Genomic DNA, 24557 nt, shown 5'->3' with positions numbered 1-24557 from the left:
TCCCTGCAGTGGTCTTTAACAGAAAACTAGGGAATCGCACTGGGACAGAGCCCACAGCACTGGCACGCAGGAAATCTTACTGATAAATTGCTCATCAACTTGAGATATATTTTAGTAAAATAAGGAGCGATAACAGAACTCCTTTCTTGCAACCTAAAGAGAGTGGAGCATGCCCATCTAGCATCTCAGGATGATCTGTTTCTTATTCATAGATTAGAGAAAAGACAAGCAGAAACGGAAATGGTTGATATTTTTCATAATTTTTTTTTTACTTTGATAATTGTTCTTTGCTGTGTTTTGTTTTCACCTTTAGTCATAGTCAAAAGCTTTTGATCAGAAGTTATCAGCATCATTATTGTTAGTACAGCAATAACTGCTTTAAATTATATCTTCCAGAAATTACAATCCTGAAAGCTACTTCTTATCATCATCCTGGTTTATGCAATTTTTGCTTTTAAAGGCAATTACCATTATGTAAAGAACCAAATGTAAATGATTTTTTTTTCCAATTTCCATATCTATTTCTAGCCATAACTACGTGCCAAGATCAGCGAATTGTACTGTACAGTCACTGCTTGCAGTAGTGTTCAGCTGAAGACCTTGACAGAAAGGTAGCATAAGACACTGTCAGTGTGTTGTATCATGAACTACTCATGATCATATTCATATTTTTTTCTCTCTCTTTTTTTTTTAATGGCTAAGTGTTGTTTTGTCCTTGGCTTTCCCACAAGAACTCCAACTGATTGATCTAACACAGATTTTATCAACTCTTGAAGCGTACTAATGCAGCTCAAAAGCTTCTTCTAACTCCACCAGATGTCTAAGCCTGCTTAATCACTGGTAATTTAATGGACTATTTTTAAGTCTCTTAGCGTCATCAAGGACTGATAAGCTTTGACTATTCCATAGCAGATAGAGAGACTATTGCTGTTTTATTAATGGTTTCTTGACTGTTGGTGACCAATGCAAGGTCACCATGTCATCTCTGTGAAAATACTCTAATCACATTTATGGTAAAAATACTCCCGTACACAGATGTGAAATATTCAATGTTAGGAGAAAAGGTTATAGATTTAATCATCATATGATGATGTTATCATTTTGAAATACTAAATTTTCTTTTACTTCAGACTACATTCAGACCTGGACATACCGGGTACTGCCATTTCCCGTGAGGACATGAATACGCGCTGATAAGTTGTGGGAGTTACCGACACTCACAGCAGTCATTCCAGTTTGCAGGATCAGTATGAAAACAGTATTATCTTGTGTGTGCTGCAGGCGTGGTTTACCAGCGTGCTGATACTATGACCGCAGAACTTCAACTGCCTTGAGTTCCCATAGGAAATGGGTAGCAACTCCCTTTGGTGCTTTTGAAAATCCAGATCCTAAGGCTAAAATTTGCTGCCTTTTTTTTTTTTTTTTTTTTTGTTACTTTTTTTTTTTTTTTTTTGGTACATTTTACTTTTGACATAGCATAAAATTATATTAGTCATGGTTTAGTAAAGTGTGGTTAGAAAATGTTTCTCTGTAAGAAATAGATGCTGCTTTTAAAATGGCTATGCAGTTGAACATATAAATCTGATGTATCTGAATTTTTACTAAAATGCTGAAAAAATTCTATAGTAATTAAGGTGTTTTATTCTCTTTTTCCCATAATACCTATATAACCGTTATTACTAAGTACATAAATACATTAATGAAAGATTCACACAGTCTGTACTATTTAAGTAGCTGCTTCTTAAGAAGTTGCTCAAGGAAATGAAGTGACCCATGAGCTTGTGTGTGTGTTTCACTTCAAAAATTTCAAGGTAATGGCCTGAGATCTATTTTTGACAGTCCATGGAGATTTCAAGTGACAGGCCTCACACCCCAGTTTCTCACTTTTAAATTGTACTGGGGACAGCTGACAGTACATGGTATTCTTTCTAACTTTTTTCTTATATACAGTTGCTGCAGTCATAAAGTGATTCAGAGGGAATGTGCTCTTTAAGAAGAGGCAAACAAGAGTAAATGAGAAAATAAGAGTTTTATTTATTATCTTAGCCTAGGGACTACAGACATTAAAAATTTAGCGACACAATGTTAAAATAGTGTTGAAGGTCTAAGCTTAAATTGAAAAAGAAGCAAGCAAAACAAACCCCACATTTTTAAAGAAGAAAAAGAATGGCACTCCAATCTCATTTCATCTGAAAACCAAACATCTCTACCTGGGTTCATGAGCAGAAGGTTAATTTTAAACCTATGCTAGCAAATACAGACCCAATTAAATGTAAATACATTTTATTTTATTTTGTTTTATTTTATTTTATTTAGAAAGAATGAAAATCCTTTATAGTGGAATATTGATCAAAACGCTCTGAAATGCTTCTTCCTATCAAATTATTATGGTTTCTTCTAAAGCATTTCCTTTTGTCTCATAACTTATTATCTTACTGTAATTTTTTCAGGTTTTATTCATAAGTATTTATCCTAATAGTGTATATTTAAGTGACTATACTAAAAACACTCTGCTACTTAGGATGCTGTGATGGAAATTAGATTTCTCTACCAAGAGTGTATAGTTGTTTTCTTGTTTTTTTCCTTCAAAGTTTTTAGATGCAATTAGGCATGATGGATTATAGTTTGGGGTGTTTTTTTTTTAATATGAGCCTTTGGAAAACAGCCTGAAATGCTAAGCTTCATAGTTTACAAACAAGAAATACTGCTGAAATGTTTTTAGAAACATATAAATGTTGCACATCTGTGGCCAGTCTACTGTACCGTCACCAATTTTCCTTTTATCTCCAGTGTTTGGGCATGGAGGAGAATGCTAAGTGCCTGTATCTGATGCAATAAGGAGAGCTGCGGTTCTGCCTTTATGCTGTAGACACTGCAAGCCTGTCCCTCCTTTTCTTAGGCTTGGCTACAGATAGCAACTATCTGTGTGTGCCAGTTTACCCTGGAAAAATCATGGGAGTCACGAGGACTTAAATGAAGAGTAAATAACCTGCTCAGGACAGCTTAAGTGCATTAGACTGTCTTGGTGGGACTCAGGTGCCCAACCATGAGTCTCTAACATTACCTTAAGCACCCCAAAATATCTGAGACCTCCTTACAAGACCAGCATATGTCACAGGCAGATCTGCACCTTGGTGAAGTAGTAGCTGGAGACCATGCAGGCCTTCTATTTTCAATGTTTTAAGTGTAAGCACTGCCCCCACCTCGGCTGTGCTTCCCTCTTAATCTCACATCAGGTGCCCAACCATGAGTCTCTAACATTACCTTAAGCACCCCAAAATATCTGAGACCTCCTTACAAGACCAGCATATGTCACAGGCAGATCTGCACCTTGGTGAAGTAGTAGCTGGAGACCATGCAGGCCTTCTATTTTCAATGTTTTAAGTGTAAGCACTGCCCCCACCTCGGCTGTGCTTCCCTCTTAATCTCATGTGTGTTGGATCCAGGTTTCTTTCTTTTTGATCCCTGGTGCTTTTAGTCCATGGGACTCTTTTATTTGCCAGGTAGAGTAGGACTACCCAGAAATTCATCAGCATTATGTGGCAACAAGTGATAAAAAAACAGTCTACAGAGACCACAAAGGTAAATAAAAAAAACCTGGCAGAAAAATGACATCTTTCAAATTACAGAAAAGCTGGGCATAGGATTAGTTATACTGGGAGCAGAAACATAATATCTGTATAAGGAGGGGACTAAAATGAACATTTAAAATAACTATTAAAAGGCATTATTGAACTAACCTTAACCCTCAGCACTCCTGAAATCTTCCACCCCATCTCTCTTCTTTGCATCTTTGAATTGAAGCTGAGATTCTATGTCCTGAGTTGAAGAGATGCACAGCTGAAGGTCAAGTGAGCTGTCTTACCACTAGCTTCATTGTGAAATAGGACCCGGTGCCCCCTGGATTCTAAGGGTTCTTTCTTCTCCTTAACGTTGCAGTGTAGATAAGGAGTGTGCTATTCTTAAAGACTGTCCTCACTTTTCATGCTTTGGTTCACATGATGGAGTACCCTCACAGAGCATGAAATGGATTCCCTTCAGATGAAATGAAGCCAAAAGACGTGCTTCAAAAGTTGGTCCAGACTAGCTGGAAGTAAAAACCCTGCAGCACACACTGTGTAGACATCCTGTTCTCCATATCAGCTGCTTTGCTTTACAGATCTGCGCCCATTGCACTGTGCTGCTTGTCAGTATAAACGCAGCCTACCTGTGCTTATTCATTTCCCAGTCTCCAACGCTTTGGGCAGCGTGGCTGGGTTCTGCTAGGTATCAGAGAATGACAGAATGGTCGAGGTTGTAAGGGACCTTTGGGGGTCATGTAGTCCAACTGCCCCTGATCAAGCAAGGCCACCCAGAGCCGGTTGCCATGTATAGCCATCTAGATCCATCTCCCCTGTTAATGTCTGAGGTGCTGGAGACTTCTGTAATTTGTATCTTCTTGAGGCTTGTCTTCTTGTAAGCCAGAGTCGCAGTGTGTATTTCTGCTCCAGGAGAGACTACTTGAGCTGTGTGGTCACTCAGCTTCCACGTGTGATCTCATGAAAGCAACCCACTTCCTCTCCTGAGTCCTGTCCACACGTGGCTTATCATTCATGTGCTGTCCTGCCTCCTTAATAGTCCCAGCAAATGCCTGGAACTTAATTTGTTTCCACCAAGTGTGTAGAAGAGGGAAAAGGTGTGGAGTGGGGAGGGGATGTTCAGAAAGTTATGGTTGATATTTCATGGCACATCTACTCCACTCGTACTGAGCTTCCTGATATAACGGAGACCCAAGCCAGTAGGTTGTGGTAGGCAATGCATCACCATGAGGACTATCTTGAGTCCAGGGTCGGTATAGCAGTGCTCAAGCACAGTGCATGCAAATGCAGTTGTACTGCTTGCAGATCCAAACTGGTTTATGGGCAGCTGTCCCAAATGTCTAGAAGTGTCTCATCCTTATGTTCCTGCTCTTGGGAGAAGTGAATGTTGCCAGGTAAAAGGTCTCTGCATCTATGAGTTGTGGTTCTCAAGGAGTTCAGGTGCAAAGGTGGCTATATGAAGATTGGGCACATCTGCATAGTCAGAAGCTGAGAGTTGAGGTTTATTAGCTTCGGACTACTCGGAGCAGGGACAGAGCATGCATGTGACTGTTTTCTCCTGATCAAGAAGATCATTTACAGTACAAATACTAGTCATTCCATGTTTAACTGCACACTGACACACAGTTCATGCTGCACATCCGTCCAGTGGTTCATTGAAAATGTTTCCTATTCAGGTGGATTTATCTTTGTGCTTTTCTTAAATTAATTGTCCTCCAAATCACACTGAATTGTCTTTAACATCTGAAGCAAGGTGGGAAACAGATATGTACAAAGGGAGTAGCTATAGCCCAAGAGAGTTCTTTCAGACACAAGATGTTAAACTGCTTTTTGATCAGCTGCTTGTAGAAACGTACATTGAACTGTAAACCATGGTTCTTGTAACCAGCTAATGATCCTATCAGTCGCAGACTAATTGCCTGTACCTCGTTCTAAATTCTGCTGCCTTGAAAAAGCCAAAGTCACATTCTGATCCTGTTAATCACATTCAGCTTTGAAGAGTACATAGTGGTTGTGTGTTAATTCAACTTCTCTCCCTGGTAATTTGTTTGATTGCCTGTTACTTGCAATCTGCACTAACTGAATAAATGTGTTCTGCATCCTGATGGGAAGTTATGACTTGTGTTTAAGCTATTTTAATGCAGATGTTTTGCCTAGAAATTAGGGTAAATTCTTCTCACCTTTCTGCTCTAAAGTATTTTCATTAGGAAGAATGGAAAGCAAGGGTGTTAACCCTTTGCAGAAGGTAATAAAGCAACAAGCTTTATATATAGCAATAAAGCTATATTTCTTTAATGCTAGGTTAATAGCAATCTTTATGGCCTGAAGGCTTCTCATCAGCTTATGAATAACTAAGTAAATAAGATACTAAAGTATGAGAACAAGGTGCTGGTGCTATATCCTTTTATTCTTTTCCTCCATATCCAGCAATATGTATTGTCAGTATTGTCAAGACCTAGAACAGTCTGTCTATTCATTGCTTCTTTTTTTTTCTTTTTTTTTAAACAATACACACTCATAAACACACACACATATTCTACATAGTGCTATGTAAGTCTTTCAGAAAAAGGCTGAACATATGCCAAATTACCTTTCAGCTTCCCACATCATTTTTCTGAACAAGAGTACAAGGCCACTGTATATGTCCTATAAGCACAAAACAATTGTTACTAGGACATTTTTATTAACATTGGATCTGTGCGATAATAAAAATTTATTGTGATTTTACCTTTGAAATCCCCTGAATCTTAATGAGAATTTTTTCTCCCTGTTCTGAATTTCAATGAGAAATACTCTGAGTGTCATGGCCATGTTAAATATTTGTGAAATCCTTTTAGATTACTTTCAACATTTTAAAAATAAACAACCTTTTTATGGAGGCATTTTTTTGAGTTAACAGGAGAGACATTAACTTTTAGTATAAGAAGCGTTCTCTGCTAAAAAGAGGTTACACTTGGAAAATGCTGATGTTAAAATTATTTATAAAGAGAATAAAAAATTGACTCTGAAATGTTTAGTTCAAATGCCGCCTGGAAGTGTGGACCAATTAGTGATTCCTTACCGGATCAGCCTTTTTGAAAAACAGACTATTCATTTAGACTCCAAAATATTTAGAAGCAAGGTCTGGAGACCTAGTGTTTATTAATTCATGAAAGACTTATACTAATTAGCAGTGTTCATTTCCCAGAGGCCCATTTAGGCTATGGAAGCAAGCCCCCCTGCACTCCGTACAGAAGAAGTCCCTTCAAGCAGTCCATGAGAGCATCCAAAGCGGACTCCTGCTCTGAGTGATCATTGATTGAGTCCTTCTCTCTCTCCATTGACCAAAGAGAAAACAAAAAGAGTTTTTCCTCCCACGGATACGTCCCTCATTCTGGGGTGCTCCTCTGAGCAACATTGCTACTATCAGATGGCAATAAATTAGTTCATTCTGGTAGAACCAAAACTCTTGGGCCATCTGTGGACAATGACATTGTCCACTTACTGTCATAGTATCTCAGTGTTGAAGCTTTTAAGTTATTCCTTTTCTTAAAAGGATTTGCTACTCATTATTTGGTACCTGTCTACAAATGTTGGGGCAGGGGTCTCCAGTCTTCCTTGTCTCATTGCTCTAAAGAGTCATTTTTCCTCTTCTTTTCTTATAAATATACTCTTATGCTTTTCTGTGTTTTCTTCTTTATAGAGTCCAAACTGTAGTGTCCCATCTTTCAAAGGCATCGGCTTGGCCTAGCTGACTTCTTATGCGTGTTCATTTTTCCTTCTCTTCTCATGATTAATTTCTTATGCTTGGTATCACATCTGTTCTTCTGTCTTGCCCCACATTCCAGTCAAAATCTACTTTGCTCAGGGGGCCTCAGCTTGCCAAAATCGCGAGACTGGATCTTCAGCATTTGATCAGCCAGAGATTCTTTATTCCTTCACCTTCTCTTTTTAATTTTTTTCTGTAAAAACATATCAGTCATCTTCTCATGGAGTCCAGCACTCCTCTCATTTTACTGTAATATTTTTACTATTAGTCTCTCTTGCCTGATTTAACAGACAATATTAAAAATGCCGACTGCTTCACAGCCATTTATTGTTTGAAATAAATGTACCTTTTTTCTTTTTTTTACTGACTTGCCGCATTGCTGGAGGACACAGAATGAAGCCTGAGTTTTACCTTCACATTTCAATGAAATGTCAATTTTGATAGGGAATTCAACTCCTCCATTCTTCCCCTAAAAATACATTATTAGGCCAAATTACTTCTGTACTGTATTCTGTTCCTTGATCATTTTAATCCAAGGCATCTGGCCTGAATCTGTTATATTCAGTGTTGGGTTCTGGTTCAAAAGCACTGATCACAGATGTGCTGACCCATGTGAAAGCCACTTGAAAGCTCAGATTTTATTAGGCTTTAAGATTCCTGCCTTGCATTTTCAAAAGTCTTGTGCTATGATTATAAAATAAAGAACTCAGAAAAATCAAGGAATGAAAAAGTCAGAGCTTTAGAGGTAGAAAAAGAAATAAAGGCTTAAAGAGAGAAGAAAAGTTCAGCAGGAAAAGAAGTGTGATAGCAAATGTTTTAAAAGACTTAGTAAAGCACAGACTCTGTTACTGCAAAGGAAAAGGAAAGGCACTTGGGGAATCAATCTCTGGCATATTGTATTCTGATTATTAGGAGCACATGGGAACACTTTTTGGCTACAATTATTTGCAGTGGAGACTGCTGTTTTGTTGGGACCGTGTATTGGACCTAGCACGATGGAAAGCGGTACGAGGTGAGTCCTGCTGTGCCATTAGTTAGTATAAACAATAAGTAACAAACAGAAAACAAAAGTAAATTGACTTGGAGCTTGGAGAAGGAAAGTTGCTGTCTATGGCGTCAGCATGCGGTGGGCACGGTTGCAAAGCAGTGCAAAGCCGCCTCTTGGACTGGGTCCTCTCTCCAAGAACTGCCTGCGAACTATGTGTGATATGCTGCACCATTTTGCTTTGGTGTGGTGTAAAGTCAGACTGCAAAAAGAAACTGTTCTAATTATGTTCTCCTGTGTTTTGTTTTATTTCTGTTTTGTTTTGTTTAGGTTGACCTGCTTGTCCCTACAAAAATCACTGGCATAATTACCCAAGGAGCTAAAGATTTTGGTCACATCCAATTTGTGGGGTCCTACAAGCTTGCTTACAGTAATGATGGGGAGCACTGGATCATATACCAAGATGAAAAACAAAAGAAGGATAAGGTAAAGCAAAGAGAAAATTGATATTTCGGTTGCATTTACAGAGGAGTACATCTGTAGTAACTACAGTGCTGGAAGACTGTAGATTATTGCATGCTGCCTGCTTTATAGGGTTCCATATGCATAGGATCCCACAGATAAAATTCAAGGTGAATAAAAAAGAGTCATATAATACGATGACATTCACAGTGCAGTAATATCATACCTATCGGTGCAATGCACCTGATTTAACGCTATTAAATATGAGACATAAAACTTTACAGTTCACCATTTATTGGAATTATTTCTTCCTTTAACTCTAGAGGAGAAGGTATATAAATAGCGGTTTATTTGTATATTCCAAAACAGTGTCTTAGTGCATATTTTGATAAGTATGCACTATTTTCTGCGATTTTCTGTAAAGTACAACTTTAACATACCTCATTACCTAGCCATTTTGGATGGATTTTTTTTTTTCTGGAAATTAATCACTGGGGTTTCAAATACCCAGTGGAAAGATTATTTTTTATTACACTATTAAATGAATACAAAACATAAAAAGTTTCATGACTTCCTTTGCAAATGTTTAATGAGAGGCATAGAGAAAGTATAGGTTTGCTGATTGATTTAGCTGGAAGCATTTACCTTTTCTCTTGTTATTTAGGATTTTTTTCATTATACCTTTCCTTTAAACTATATAACACTTTTGTTCTGCAAATACCTGAATTTATAATATCATCTGTTAAGAAAGAGATTACAGCATATGCATTGCTTAAGGGAAACATTAAGCAAGCTGACAAAATGTGAATTATTTCTTAAATATCTTAGTGGGATTATGTCTGATTGAAACAAAAGTTGCATTAATAAAAATACCAGATGGCTGATATATCTGATAATGCATGTCTCAAATTTGGTGGTTTTAACATCTGTATTCAGGGTGATAAATGTTCCCACTTGTACTTATTTTTCTTAGAATAAACAAAAATTCTTCAGTAAAAAAATTATATCCTTCATATAGGTCAATTAAATTCATTTTTTTGAAGTAATGAGAAAGCTTTTGATATGTATTGATATGTGTTGTATGAGTACAGGTAGATCTACTGAGGAGTTAGACAACTGCATCTCTTAAATTTCACTGATTGTAAATGATTGATCAAATGTACACCCATTTATTAGGGGGAGGTGTCCTAAATTACTTATTAAATTATGTGCACAACTGTATGTGTGTGTCTGCATAGACATGTTACGTTTGTAAGATTATTATCCAAAGATGACACCGTAAAGTCCCATTCTTAAAAGCCAAATGGCAGTTCATTGTGGTTTTATCCTGCACTGAGATTTTTTCCTCATCAAATTCTAAAGGATTTTAGATAGGGAAAACAAAATCAGTTGTTTTAGCCATCCAACTGAGAAGGCCCTGACACCAGTGATTATGGATGTGTCTAGTGTAATTGGTTGTCAGTTAAAAACTGGAAACAAACAACCCACCTTTCGTAGATATACCATAAATGCATTCAATATAAATGACAGATAGTCACTTCAGTACATTGTACATTTTAAATCCCTGGCATTTAAAAACAGAAGCAAAAGATCTACTGGAAAAGAAATGTCTTCTCCAAGTCAAACTTCTATTAGCGAACTGTTGCATTCATTTTACTGAAAAAGGGAACGAACATGCGTTCAAGTCTCTGGTGAGAAACACAGTAACAGTCACAAGCAAATCTAAAAGAAAATGCACTCTCACTTAACAGCACTGTTCCAGTCTACACTTGTTTATAACATTTGCCAGGGCAATTAAATTCTTTTTGCTTTCATCATCGGCTGGATTGTTAATTGTTATATGCATAGTCCGTTAGGAACAATGGAAAGCTCTTAATCATTCTCTTATTAAAACATCTCACATCCCGTATTAATTAACGTCCCTAAGAATAAAATAGATGCATCTTACTATGATTCTTTAACAAATCAAGAGCAATTAAAAGCAGAGTGAGATCAAATACACTTAACTGGAAATTAGAAATTATAACTTCTGAATTTAAATTCATACGAAATAAACAAACAGGATCACTTGATACAAGTTTAGAACTCAGTCTTTGATACACAAACATTAATCCAAAATATCTTTACTATTTTTAATTTTTCCATACCACAGAAGTCTGGAAAGGTCAAAAGTCTGATGGCAGAGTCTGATATTCCAGAAATGCTAGCTGTCAGTCAGTGAACTTGGCAAAACTTTATAGGAGGTAGGACTGGAAAGGATCTCGAGACAGCGCCTAAACATGTACCTCTTGACCTATGAAGAGACTATGCTCCTCTCCTCCCACCCCCTCTGAGGTCTTCTCAGCAGAAAATGGGATTCAGCAACCCCCAAGTCCCTTCCTGCCACCCTGGGAGTAGGTGCAAACAGTTCATTGTTAGACCTAAGGCTTAATTCATTCACCTGTCCTTCACCTCATACAATGCACATATCCTGCACCATTCTCCATCAGATTATTATTCAATATGTTTGTAGAAACAGACAGTGATTAAAATTCTACTATATAAGCAGCCTATTCCGGTGTTTAAATATCCTTAAAGGTGGAAATATTGCTTATCCCCCTCCCTGCAGTACATCCGCCCTGTCCTCAGAGGACACAAAGACCTGATTTTATCTTCCTCTTTTCATACAGTTTGTTCTGGTTGAAACATGTTAACTTATTTCTTCTTAATTTCTTCTTGGGGAAAAAATAATCTTTGTTCCTTCAGTCTTTCCTCAAAGGGTTTGTTTTCTCAACCTCAGATCATTCTGCTTGGACCAGCTCTCCTTGAAGTGTGGTTTCCCAAGCTTGTGGTAGTGTTACAATCTTTAGCACAGAACTACTGTCTGCTCCATTGTTCTCCATATTGTACCCATGACATTGGTTATGACTTCCTAAGGTTTGGCTTGCTACTCATCATTATTAACTTGCACCATTGGTCTTCTGCACATTTCTCCAATTTGTCAAGACCACTCTGAATTTTGATCCTGCTTTTCAAAATGGGAAAAGCTTGGCCACATCTGCACTTTTAACAAGCAAATCTATTATTTCCATCATCCATTTCATCACTGAGAATACATAAATTGTATTCGGCCAAAGGCATGGAGCGCCACCCAGTAAAACCTTCCAGTTTGACACCAAACCCTTCATCACCACTCCAGCTAGGTGTGTGTCGATGCAGTGTGCTCTGATGGGATTTGCCCACTGGATGTGTATAGCACCAGAAATACTGGCCGCACTCTGGCCTGTGTGCAGTGGAACAAAAATACAAATGAAAAATAAAAGCAGCCAAAGAAAAAGCGATGCTGTGCCTCATCCATGGGGAGCAGAAGAGAAATAGCATCATTGGTCCTGTCTGATAGTAACATCTTTGCACAGGATCCACAACAATTTCCTTAGCTTAAGTTAAGATACAAGATGTGGCCCAAAATGCAAGAACACTGTAGAAGAAACCGTATTTTCACAGCAAAGTGAAACTTTCGTGAAATGTTTCTTCTGTCCCCTGGAGACACAGAAGGGAGATAAAAGATAGATAGTGGCAACTATCAACAGCAGCAAGCATAAATTATTCATAATTTACCCTCATTCATTCTATTTATTAACTGAACATCTTGATTTCTTCCATGAAGGATAGAATATATAGAACTCTTATTTCCTCTGCAGGTGATTTACTCATCCTGTACTCATCCTGTGGTCCTTGTACAATCATCCAATAATTTAGGAGAAAGATGGTTCCAAAAACTTTCAGGGAAAGGAAGGCAGGATAAAAGAAAAATAACTGCTTTTAAAATCCTAACAAAACATGTCATTTTACATTCTGGAAAAGCAAAGATAAAAAGAATGTCTCAGACACAGAAATTATGGAGGTATTGGTAGGCTGGTAATAATAATTTGCGGATGAATATTGTGACTTTAAAACACATTGAATTAAGAGCTGAGAGCTTAATCCTGTCTGGTGCTGAACATCTCGCTGTTCAGCAGTTTACAGGATGAGTCCTAATGTATCAGTGAATTCCTGAAGCTATTCACTTCTGCCTCTTCATCATTTGTGAAGTTATTTTACAAAAGAGAAAAATATTGGTATCTTGTATTCACAAGTGCACTATGTGCAACCTGTATCTTTGATCAATCTGCAACAAATCAGTTGTTTCAAACAGAAGGAAATACGGTGTTCAGTTTTCTTCTCTGCACCATTTCAAATGGAAAAGCTGTTCCAAGAACAGTGGCTCCTGCAGCTCCTGTTTGGCTTCTGCTATTTTAACAGCCAGTCATTTGAGTTCACATCTGTGCTGAACTTCTATGAGTGCAGACGAAAAGGTACTGGGAGGAAAAAAAAAAAAAGTCTTTAAAAAATGAAGACTTTCTCATTCTTTTTAAATAGTTTGAATGAGTTGCCTGGAAAATATGAAAGCTTTTCCCATTGTCTTCAAGAAGCAAAATAAATTACATTGCAGGCTGGCAAGTAGGAAGAAAATATATTTTAGAAAAAGGGCCAGAGCTAATAGCTATCTTGTTTTTCTCAACTAGAGGTCAGTAGCTCACTATGCCTCCAAAGCTAAGGACATCCAAACCAAATTTGACCTTTTTTTTTTTTTTAATCACATTCCACATGTGATTTATAAATTGCACAGCCTGCTGTAGATAACTCAAGGCCAGCTGCAATGTCAAATGGCATTTTAGAGGCTGTTTTTTAAAAAAAGATCAGAACATTTGAAAGTAGCCTAAAGGAGTCTAGCAGTCTGCAGCACTGTCAGTCATTATTAGCCATCAGCAGGGCAATTAACTGCAGGTAGACAATGTCCAGTATGCAAATTGCCACTGGATTTGTGCACAAAATGATGAACTAGTTATAAGTTATATGCTTTGCATGTCCAGTTAATTGCCATAGCAACGGAAGACAGAAACCTACTTATAAATGAAAAGTTAGATCATGTCAGGTTAAAAATCTTTCTGCTAGATTTGCTAGTGGTTTTTCATATGATGTTTCATTATTATAACACCTAGTTTACACTGACAGATTCAATTCCTACATATGATCTGCATACCTGGCACATTTAAAGATTATTATTATTATTATTATTATTATTATTATTATTATTATTTAATACTATTATTTCAAATAATAATTCTAATCTAACAGTAATATTTTTTTTTCCTGCACTGGTTTAAATTATGAGTGCCTTCTATTACTTTCAGCTGAGTTAACATGATTTGTGTCAGATGAAGATCTAGCTATACCCATTCTAGGTTGTGCCTCCAGCACACATATCTCTCTCCCTCATACCACACTAAGAGCTGAAGGAAGACAACATGCTCATATTAAGAGTTTCTACAAGCATTCCTGGAGGGAGGTTGGTCTTCAAAATATTTCTCTCTTTGCTTGGCTTTGAGTCTTCTATCATAAAGCACTTATAAACTATGTACAGTGGAGTAAATTCCCATTTTAGTAGCATCAGTAGATAGATCAAATGGAAAAAAATAACAAGAATGTGATAGTATATTTTGCAAGTTTAAAAGTTTTATCTGCCTGATACCTATTCTGAACTTGAAGAAATAATAAAGGTCATGTAATACATATTCTTATTCATGTCTCATGGAGAGGGAAAAAACAGTCCTTCTCCTGGCGCTGGACCCTTTTGCATAGCAATCCCTTGCATGCCAACCAACTCCTGACTCTTCAGCCAGTCCCAAGAAAAGTGCTCGGTGAAGAAGAAGAGAAGAGGATGGCTAAGATCAGGAGTTTACACCCTGATCTTACACCCTGAATTTACACCCGCTGCAGAGATTTTATGTACAGCAATTGAAAAGAAAGAATGTCTTTTTTCTCCTCTTAATCACTCCAAAACCACATGTGCGCGCACACACACATACATACCTGTTTATGTATGTATATTAAAAAAACCCCTGCCCAGTCTTTTATAGCAGAAAGCGTCTTCCACGGGATGGAGTATGCCTATAAACAGCAGCTCTATTTCTGGTGAGAAGTCAAGACATTTTTCACCATCTTTTACCTGGTGTTGTTCACTTGTAACTCTTCATGGTGAAAAGAGTTACTCCACCAAGAACAAAAAACTTCAAAGCAAGTAAATGGTCTGTTCAAACCTTCTAATTCCCTCTCTTGCTTAAGCAAGTCTTCTTCAGTGAAGAGTAATAAAGAAATGAAATGTTTCAAAAATAAAAAAATATGGCTGTCAAAAATTACTTTTCATGCAGCTTTTTTTTAGATTTTAAATGATCAGCGCCCCCTTTATTTGTCCGAACACTGAGATGTTCAGCATTGAAGCAAACTCCAAACAGAAGCTAGGTCTAGCTATTCTTTTAAAATAATCTGCCTATAATATGAGTAGGATTAACTGCTCCATGAAATAACATGTTTAACATAGTCTGCTCAGAATAAAAAATATGGTTAAGGTACAGCAGACAACATAGTGACTTCACTGACAAGTGACAAGTCTGAGGCTTAAATATTAAAGTCTCAAGTCTCAGCCATTATCATAGATAGCAGGAACCAAAAATGCTATGGCCGATGCAGACTTTTCACGCAATTTACATTTCTGCAAGACATGAGATCCAGAAAGATTCTCTGTGGAGAGAATTTTCATCCTAGTTCTATTGAAAAATCTTAATGAATGTTTGAAGGCAAGAAATCTATATTGCTTGTTGGACACAATTATAAACAAGACTTGTTTGTATTTCAGAAATCTTTTTTTGCAGAGAATAACAGTAGATATTTTCCAGGTTTTCTTTCTCTTTTGCACGAACTGACCATAAAATCAGTTATCATACTTGAAAGTACAACAGCATGCATCTTCTACTTTTTTATTTTAATAGCAGCTGTAAGAGACTGAGCTACAGAGGAGCTACACATATGTGTGTGGGGTGTGTATGTGTAAACTTGCTGAAGCTGCTGAGTAAATGTTTTAGCAAGTTACACCTTTTAAATATGCAGACTGACATAAATAGATATATCCACTGTAAAATGTTTAACATTCTACAACAGAATTGTTAAAATGCAGGAGCATTTTTACCAACTTTTACCAACTTTTTAATCCACTTTTTTTTTATCCACTTTTATCCACTTTTACCAACCCAGGCACTTTGTAAAGTGGGAGCCACTGGGCTGAGTGAGGCTGAAGCTCTGTCCAAGGGAGGGAGCATCCTGTAGCAGATGCTACAGATGCTTTATAAAGAAATAAAAAACATAGGGCTGTTATTCTTCCCTAGTGTACTTTTCCAGCCTCCAGCTTTCTTCTGTCTGTATTTTTAATAGTCCCTGCTGATTTTGCCCCTAACAGTTTATCTGATCTTTAACAGTAGTTAAAGGTTGTGGAAACGGTGCCACACTTTAGTTGTGTGTTGTTTGGGGGACCGTGACCTTTCGGTGGCTGAGGACAAACCTGCTATCATTCCTTGTCCCCTCGTGGCTCTGGTAAGGGGATAGTGCAATACTGCCCACTATTTTCTCCATGCCACTTGTGACTTTATAGACATCTATCATATCTCCTTTCAGGCTGAAAAGACTTAGTCCATTTAATAATTTCCAAAAGGACGTTCTTCTGTGCTTGTGGCCATCTTGCCACTTCACTCTGTATATTTGCTGTTTAAGATAAGGCAGGACCAGATCTGCACCCACTCAGAACTCAAAATGAAGATACACACTGGCTTTATGCACTGACACGTTAATAACTTACACTCTGCTCTTTATTCCTTGACCACTGATCAGCTTGGGTATTATTGTCATTGGGCATTTTTTTTCATCTAAAAAATTACGTAGAGCTATGTATTATAACTCCAACATCAGCTTCTTGAATGCTAATAAATTGTTACACCCACTCAGAACTCAAAATGAAGATACACACTGGCTTTATGCACTGACACGTTAATAACTTACACTCTGCTCTTTATTCCTTGACCACTGATCAGCTTGGGTATTATTGTCATTGGGCATTTTTTTTCATCTAAAAAATTACGTAGAGCTATGTATTATAACTCCAACATCAGCTTCTTGAATGCTAATAAATTGTTACAGTCTTCAGAGGTCTTGTGTACTGAAACAAACTTCTCAGAAAAAAATGTGAGGAGTGAACATTTACGGTATAAGCCTACCAGCTCTTCAAGAGCTTTTAATTGCTTAGGTGGTTCATTTAGTATTGACTGTTTGGGCATAAAGCAACAGGTAATTAAAGAAAAATTACTTCTGGCTACAGAAATAGCTTTTTTCTACCGATGTCAGATGTACAGTTTTTGTCCTTTGTCCTCCCTGCTTTTTCCAAGTTTCTTGACTCCATTAGTGAACTTAGGCTGAAGTAAAATGAACAGTGACAAACAGTATATTTTTTCCATAAGAAATTTACCATGGGTCCACAGCAAAAAAATCCGGTAAATACGCTCTTAGAATATTATATTTCATGCAGGTCACCTGTGTGGATGCTGACAAAGTTTCCCTCACTTCTGATAAATTTATTTCCCTAAAATCCTTTCTCTGATCTAGCACGTTTAGTTAATTTCTTGAAAGCAGATCTTGAATTTTGAGGGAAGGTGGATTTCAGATTTGCATAAATTAACCTCTGAAACAGAGGAGTTTGACTTCAAGTGCTAATGAAATCATGTATGAGTTAGAAATAAAATTTAATTCTTGTTTTCCTGCTCTAAGTAAATGACATAATCCTACCTTCTTCAGCTGTCTTTGTTGCTTGGTTTGTATCACATACTTTTATTTATTTTGCATAGCTATATGCGGATGCAAATACTGGGGCTGTAGATGGATTCTTCTGGTAAACAACAACGGTTTTTGTTCTAAGCCTTCATTTAAATGTTATCTCTGAAATACATCTTCCGTAGGGAAAATAAAATAGAGCATAAAAGAATTTCCCAGTAGCTCTGCGGCAAGAATTGTCTGCAGTTTTGCATTGCTTATCATCTGGCTTGATAAAAAATATCAAGAGATATATTGCAAGCATGCACAAGAAATCAAATGAAAAAAAATTTACTTTTAAGTTTTCCTAGCTGCATATTGTACATTGGGGGGTGCCACTCTGTAACTTTAATAATAAGCTTACTGCCTTTTATTGTATGCTATATTGCCACAAATGAAACTCAAATTCAGACGCAATCTTGTTAGACCAAGCTCCAGCTCATTTTTGTAACCAACACTGTACTTGGGCAACAAACAATTTTTCCTGTGGTAAATACACTTTTTCCTTAGACTCACAGCACTGTTGTTTCTGTGGTCAGTCTGTCTGCAATTTTATTCATCTATCTTAACTCCTAGGTGCTTTAATGCTCCCATCTCTGTGTTAGTGAGATGCCAGACGAGAAGAGAAATTTATCACTTGTGAAAGAGCATCACTTGAGGAGGATACACGTTTTGTTCGAGATGCCAAATTGATAGCACTTGAGACAAGTTTTTGAAATTGAAAGAAAATGTGCAGCGTAGAGACCAAAAAGTGAAGATTTTCATAAAGTGCTCTGTAAACATATCACGAAAGAAACTGCTTAAGGGCTAAAATAGTAGATCAGCCTCTTCTGAATTCAACCTCTGACATTTTTCCTAAGAGCTTGTAGGAAACTAGTCATTCTGCACTAATTCAGTCATATAAGCCCTTCATCAGGAGGTCCATATTCCTTCTCTGCATGATGCAAACGAAACTTATTCATTTCAAGTCAAAAAGCCATCAAATACAGTTTTTACAAATGAGAAGTGAATTGGCTGACATTTGAAGAGAATGAACATTTCCCATATAAACTGAAAATATCCCAAGAGAATAATCTGATCATTTTGCCAAAAAGCAGTGCCATGGCCTTTGAATTTAAATAGTGGCTGCCAGGGGAAAAACCCATCATTGTTTTAACACAGACGGAAGTTTGGGAACTCATTTATGTATTGGTTAACCCATACCAGTGGAAATAACATCGTAACATGCACTGTACCATGCCAGGATTTTTTAATTTGATCACAAACCGATTCCCTTAATTCATAGAATCATAGAATAGTTCAGGTTGGAAGGGACCTCTAAAGGTCATCTAGTCCAACCTCCCTGCCATGGGCAGGGACATCTTCAACTAGATCAGGTTGCTCAGAGCCCCGTCCAGCCTGACCTGGAATGTTTCCAGGGATGGGGACTTTTGTTTGACAGAAGAAGATAGTATCTTGATAATCTAATTCATAGAATCATAGAATAGTTCAGGTTGGAAGGGACCTCTAAAGGTCATCTAGTCCAACCTCCCTGCCATGGGCAGGGACATCTTCAACTAGATCAGGTTGCTCAGAGCCCCGTCCAGCCTGACCTGGAATGTTTCCAGGGATGGGGACTTTTGTTTGACAGAAGAAGATAGTATCCTTGATAATCACTAACTTTACAGGGGTTTATATAGTTGTATCCAAGCTGCATTCATAAGTGATACATGACAAATTCTTAACTTTAATTATTAATGTTGTTTTGTTGGAAACAATAGCAGGATCTCCTGGGATTAATTTGACATGATACAAATGCCAGTAAAAAGACATTTTAATTTTTTAAATGTTAATGATTTTTATATAACTTTTAGAGTGGGGCCCTGGGTTTTGGCAGAACAGCAGATTAAACTTTGAATTGAAGGCTAAATCTGCACCAGGGTTGAGCATGCCATGCTTATACCCAGCTCTGAGGTCCCTGGCATGCAATGAAATCCCCAGGTCTTAGCAAAGGCAGGTGCTTTTTGCAGCATCAGTTGGGTGCCCAGATGATCAAAATTCAGCATGGAGATCAGGGAGGTGCCGAGAGACATCACGGATGTACCACAGCTGTTCCTTAAGTCACGTAGGCTTAAATTTTCTCATTACTTGCCCTTCAGGTGTTCCAGGGAAATTTTGACAATGACACGCACCGTAAGAACGTCATCGACCCTCCGATCTACGCCCGGCACGTCCGCATCCTCCCATGGTCATGGTACGGCAGGATCACCCTGCGGTCGGAGCTGCTGGGCTGTACAGCGGAGGACTGAGGCGGATCTCCGTTAGGCATCGCAGCTCTCAGTGTAGCTAAAAGTCCCTCCGTAGAAGAAACTGTGCAAAGCCTGTAGGATGCTGAGTGGGTTTTTCATGAACAAGTGCTCATTTTATGGTAGGCCGCTAACTGTCTTTCGCAAGGAGGTCTAAGCCTGCCCTTTAAATGATCCAGTCCAATTTTGTCCTTGAAATCTGTCAGTGTTGTCCCTTCTGCTGTGGAATTATCTTTCTAGTTTTCTTTTGAGTTGTTCACACTAGTTGAAACGTGTTAGGGAAAAACAGCAGCATCCTTTTTACAAGGGAAGAGAAATAGCATGACAAAGCTCATTTGCAGCTTTAGAAACATTGGGCTGACGAGTTCTCCATAAATCATACTGTCATCTTACTTGCAAAAAGTGATACTGCAGCTTTTAGCAATAAGTTTACTTGGGGATGACTGCATTATAGTAATTGTGCCTATCAAACACTGTCAGTATTTATGACATATATTTTGGAAGATACTCTGTGGTACTGCAAAACACGGTACCTGTGATATTACAAGCTACCTTTCATCACTTTCATCTGAACAGCAGAGTCCATGCACCTAAAGGGTTTTCCTAACTAACCCAATTTTCCTTCTCTCTTTTGCATGCTATAGACATGACCTCCATCTTTTCTGTTTAGTATCACCACTAATGTTATTTTCCTTGAAAGAGGTGACCTGTTTGCGTATGGAACAAAATCTGCTATCAGTATATTATGAAGTTAGTGAATTTGCCAAAGTTTATTACTTCTGCTTGAGATGTGCTTTTTCAAGGAGGCTGAGATGAGATGCCAGGGTACTTGTGGTATCTCATCTTAAGTATCCACATAGGTAAAGGCACACGGCGCATCAGAAGTCCTGAGCCCGTTTCATGACTTGCCCAGGGGTGAGCACACAACCCTAGACGGAGCTGCCTGCCCAATTACTTCTTTCAGAAACCTCCTTAATTTCTGTGAGGAGGTAAATGTGGGGAAGGAATCAGGTGCTAAAAGACACACAGGAGGAATGAGTCCCTTACTGCCAGGAAACCCTCTCTGTAGGCTCTTCTTATGGTGGTGGTCACAGCCTTCCTCCCAAGCATGAAGGCAAGAGGTGTTGCAGGAGTTTATCAAAGCTGGGCCCTTGGGAGCCTCCACTCCCAACTGTGTCTTTTCAGACACATGCCAGTGAGCCACAAGGAGACTGATTTTTATCATGCCTCATCTACAGAAATGCTTCATACACACTATGTCGTTTTAACAAGATGATAGCCAGTGAGGACCCCAGTTTAAAAAGTAGGTTTTAGGAGGAAAAGTGGGTCAGTAGGGGGGACATTCTCCCCCGTGCCTCAGTTTCCCCTGATGACAGAGATAAGGATACCAACCTTTGTAAAGCACTCCAAGTTTCTTTGGAATAAGGTGCTCTACGACTATGTTAGTGTAGTACCAAAGTCTAAAAAAATCCTGGGACAAGGAGAGAGGGGACCATTTATCTGTTACCTGGAATAACAGCATTTGGGATTACTGCCACCCTTTTAATTTCATAACATGCTGATGTGGAGAGAGATAGAGATATAGAGAGAGAGCTGCATGTTTTAGCAAATGTCACTGAACTTATTTTTTGTCACCATTACATTGTCACTGAAACGCTGAAGTATGAATCTGGGCACTGCTTCCCAGGCAAACAGCTAGCTGGCCCACAGTCTGCAAAGGGCAAGGTTTACTTTGGAAACAAAATGGTTTGGATTTCAAAAACCTGCATTTAATCACACATTCTCCACCATAGACAAAATATATTATCCATTGAACTGTGAAAGACTCTAGAATAGCAGCCAGGAATTTTACATACAAGAATTGGGGATATATTGGTGGCGGTTTTCTGATAGTGTCACTTAAACTGTCACATTTTAACAAACAGAACACCCTGCCTCTATAAAATGACTTAATCCTTAAACTGTATTTATACAAGTATTTATTTTATAAGGCTTAGACATTTAAAGACTTCTAAAGAAGAGTCTTGTAAAGGTAAAAGTATGTGTAAGAAATGTTGAGGTCCTGTGCAACACTGCTAAGTTTGTTCTTTATTTTTTACTTTGTGCCGCATAACAAAAGCCACTAGACTGTTACTGTCTTGTCTGTAACTGTGTTAACAGCATTCCTTAATGATGTATATATGGAGTGGTCTTCAAGCATAGTGAGCGATTTTAAAGAGAAAGTCAATCATGATGGTACTTCTGAAGAGCAAAATATTTCTGAATAATGGAGAACAAATGTATTTCTAAATTACCTATTGCCCATGTTTTGCACTTTAGGCTCTAAAAAACAAACAAACAAAAAAAAAAAAAAACCAACAAAAAACCCAGAAGTAATATTTATTTCTTTAGGGCACACACAATATTTAAAGAGGTCCAAAAACATTTTCCTGTTGTGGGAGAGTAATTGACCCTGAATTTAATTACAGATATGAAGAATAGCATGTAGCTATTTCACTAGTCGACTGTACCCAAAAAATGGAAGGCCATTTCTGAAAATTAGGTTCCCTGGTTTACCAACTTGTTTTAATGTTCTTTTGAAATATTTGTTCTGTGTTCTTAAGTGATTTTTTTTCATGTCATTAATCTTTTGCAACTTCAATTTTGGTTTTGAATTAATCTTTCTTGGTTTAGTAATTTAATTGTTTTCCATTCATCTGCATATAAAAATAGCGTTGTCATGATACCTAACACAGTAACTTTATTTTGTATTAATTTAGAGTTGAGTATTTTCATCCTTATGTCCTGTGTCAGCTTTCATCTGCCAGCAGTCTTCACAACCTGCAGAGAAAGCTCCATATCCATTGTGATAACACTCTCTGGTAATTTATAAAAGAATCATATATGTGATGCCCTTACAATTTCAGCCAACATACTGGGGCTTTTTCTAATGCAATTGTTCCTTAGCTACCAAGAAGCTTTCTTTAAATGGCATTGTGCAGCCGTAGTACCAAATTCTGCTCCCAGTGTTAGCAGTGTAAGTCTGAAATAACTCTTGATTTCTGTGGAATACTTCAGATTTAACAAAACAGATGAGAATCAGATTGTGGTCTAGAATTAAAATTTTTCCCTTTAATTTTATTTTCTTGTCTTGGTGAGCACCATTGACATAAGGGACAAGTTATAAATTAACATGCCACTACTCTGCCAGAGAAAGCAACTGGCATCCCAAAACTAGAAATAAGTGCAGGATATGTCCCTTTAAGAGGGATGGAGAAGCACTCTGAAATGATCCTTGACTTCTGTATTAATTGTAACAATGGCACTGAACAAGACTGAAAATGTTCTCCTAATTAAATTTCACCCTGAACCAATTAAGTATTTGTAGGCAGACTTCACCTTTCTGTAGCTCTGTAATGTGCTACGTTTATAGCCTGGGAAATAAAGCACCGGCACAAGGCTCCGTTTTATCTGTGTTCTGTTAAGGGCTTATCACGTTAACTGGCTCTCGTTTTGAGGTTGACTTTCTCTTTTGGAATGGCTGCATACAAATTAGTGTCAGTTTTGAAGACTAAGGATACTAAATGAGTGTATCTTTGCTATACAACAAATATGAACTATAATATTCAGTGCTGGCTTCTGATGTGTCAGTAAGTACAGAATTATCTCGGATACAATGACCTTTGCAACCTTTCAAGCTGTGTAATATTCAAATGGTTTTGTATATACTTAAATCATGTAGAATGATGTAAAACCAGTATGACCTTGTCTAGTCTTCAAACTTAACAATAAAACTTTTGAAAAATGACGTCATTTTTGAAGCACTTATATTGCAATACCTCGAAGGAGATGCAACTTATCTCAGCCTCACTGGCAGCAAATGCAGAGCAGAGATATGATGTGGCATTTTCCTGGATTCATTCGCGGGGTCTTTGTGGTAGGTAAGTTTGTTTCTGGCAAAATCAACTGTGGTGCTGTGATCCCTTCAATATGTTCCCTTTGTTCTTTCAGATAAAAAAGCAAAGGTTTGAATGAGTCTAAAAATATTTTTCTTTCTTACTGCTCTCTGAATAAGCACCAGAAATGTAAACTGACAATTTCATTTCCTCTAAGTCAAATTTCTTGGGGTATTTATCAATCCTTATCCTCTCTTCTCCACTCCTGCATAGGCAAATTAATTTCCGAAAAGAGAAACAGCGGCTGCAGCGCAGACCCGCTATGAGGCTTCCAGCAGAGATGCCAGAGCAGGGCTGGTGCTTGCTCACACCCTCATCTATCTTCACTTTATTTGCTGTCCAGCCCACTTCCCAACATTTCTTAGTTTAGTTAACTAGCTGTATCATTTCAAATTCTGAAGAAGCCTAGAGGTTAAAGTAGCACATGGAAAAGCCATTCACTCCCGATTTTAAACATTGAGATTTTTAAAAAAATTTAAAGTTTTGTGTAGCTGTAAGAGATGGAGCTTCAGTGGTTTGCTCCCTACTGATCCAGAATAAGCTCATAGATATACATGCTTTTGTTTCAAACCCATTTCAGCTTGTGTCCTTTCACCAAAAATTGTCTTTTGGAGATAAAAACCATCCACAAGTATGCACTGACGACAGGTACCTTGTCCGCCAAACGAGCAGTCTGAACACTAACAGCGTATCATCTTTCAACAGAAAACTCACAGAATTGATGTTGCAATTTTTTTTGATGACATATCTCTACCGGTCGTAAAAATTAGAATATAATGGTGCACACAAAAAGAGGATTACTTTTGTTGAATAATGGCTGAATATTAGCGCTTCAATCATAAATTTCTGAAA

General features: G+C 37.8%; 1 protein-coding gene across 1 annotated transcript in view; it reads left to right on the top strand.

Annotated features, from left to right (window-relative positions):
* The window catches only part of EDIL3 (EGF like repeats and discoidin domains 3), a 196374-nt gene extending 176601 nt beyond the window's left edge, over window positions 1-19773 (top strand). The window contains exons 10-11 of the mRNA XM_009281597.1: window positions 8642-8797; window positions 19624-19773. Coding sequence (XP_009279872.1) covers window positions 8642-8797; window positions 19624-19773 — 306 coding nt within the window. The remainder of the gene's footprint in view (window positions 1-8641; window positions 8798-19623) is intronic.
* Window positions 19774-24557: the final 4784 nt, after the last annotated feature.

The sequence above is a fragment of the Aptenodytes forsteri genome, unplaced genomic scaffold (assembly GCF_000699145.1).
Source record: "Aptenodytes forsteri isolate BGI_AS27 unplaced genomic scaffold, ASM69914v1 Scaffold116, whole genome shotgun sequence".
In the NCBI taxonomy this organism is placed as follows: Eukaryota; Metazoa; Chordata; class Aves; order Sphenisciformes; family Spheniscidae; genus Aptenodytes; species Aptenodytes forsteri.
Note: the sequence above shows the minus strand (reverse complement) of the source record. Positions and strands in the feature narration are given on the sequence as shown.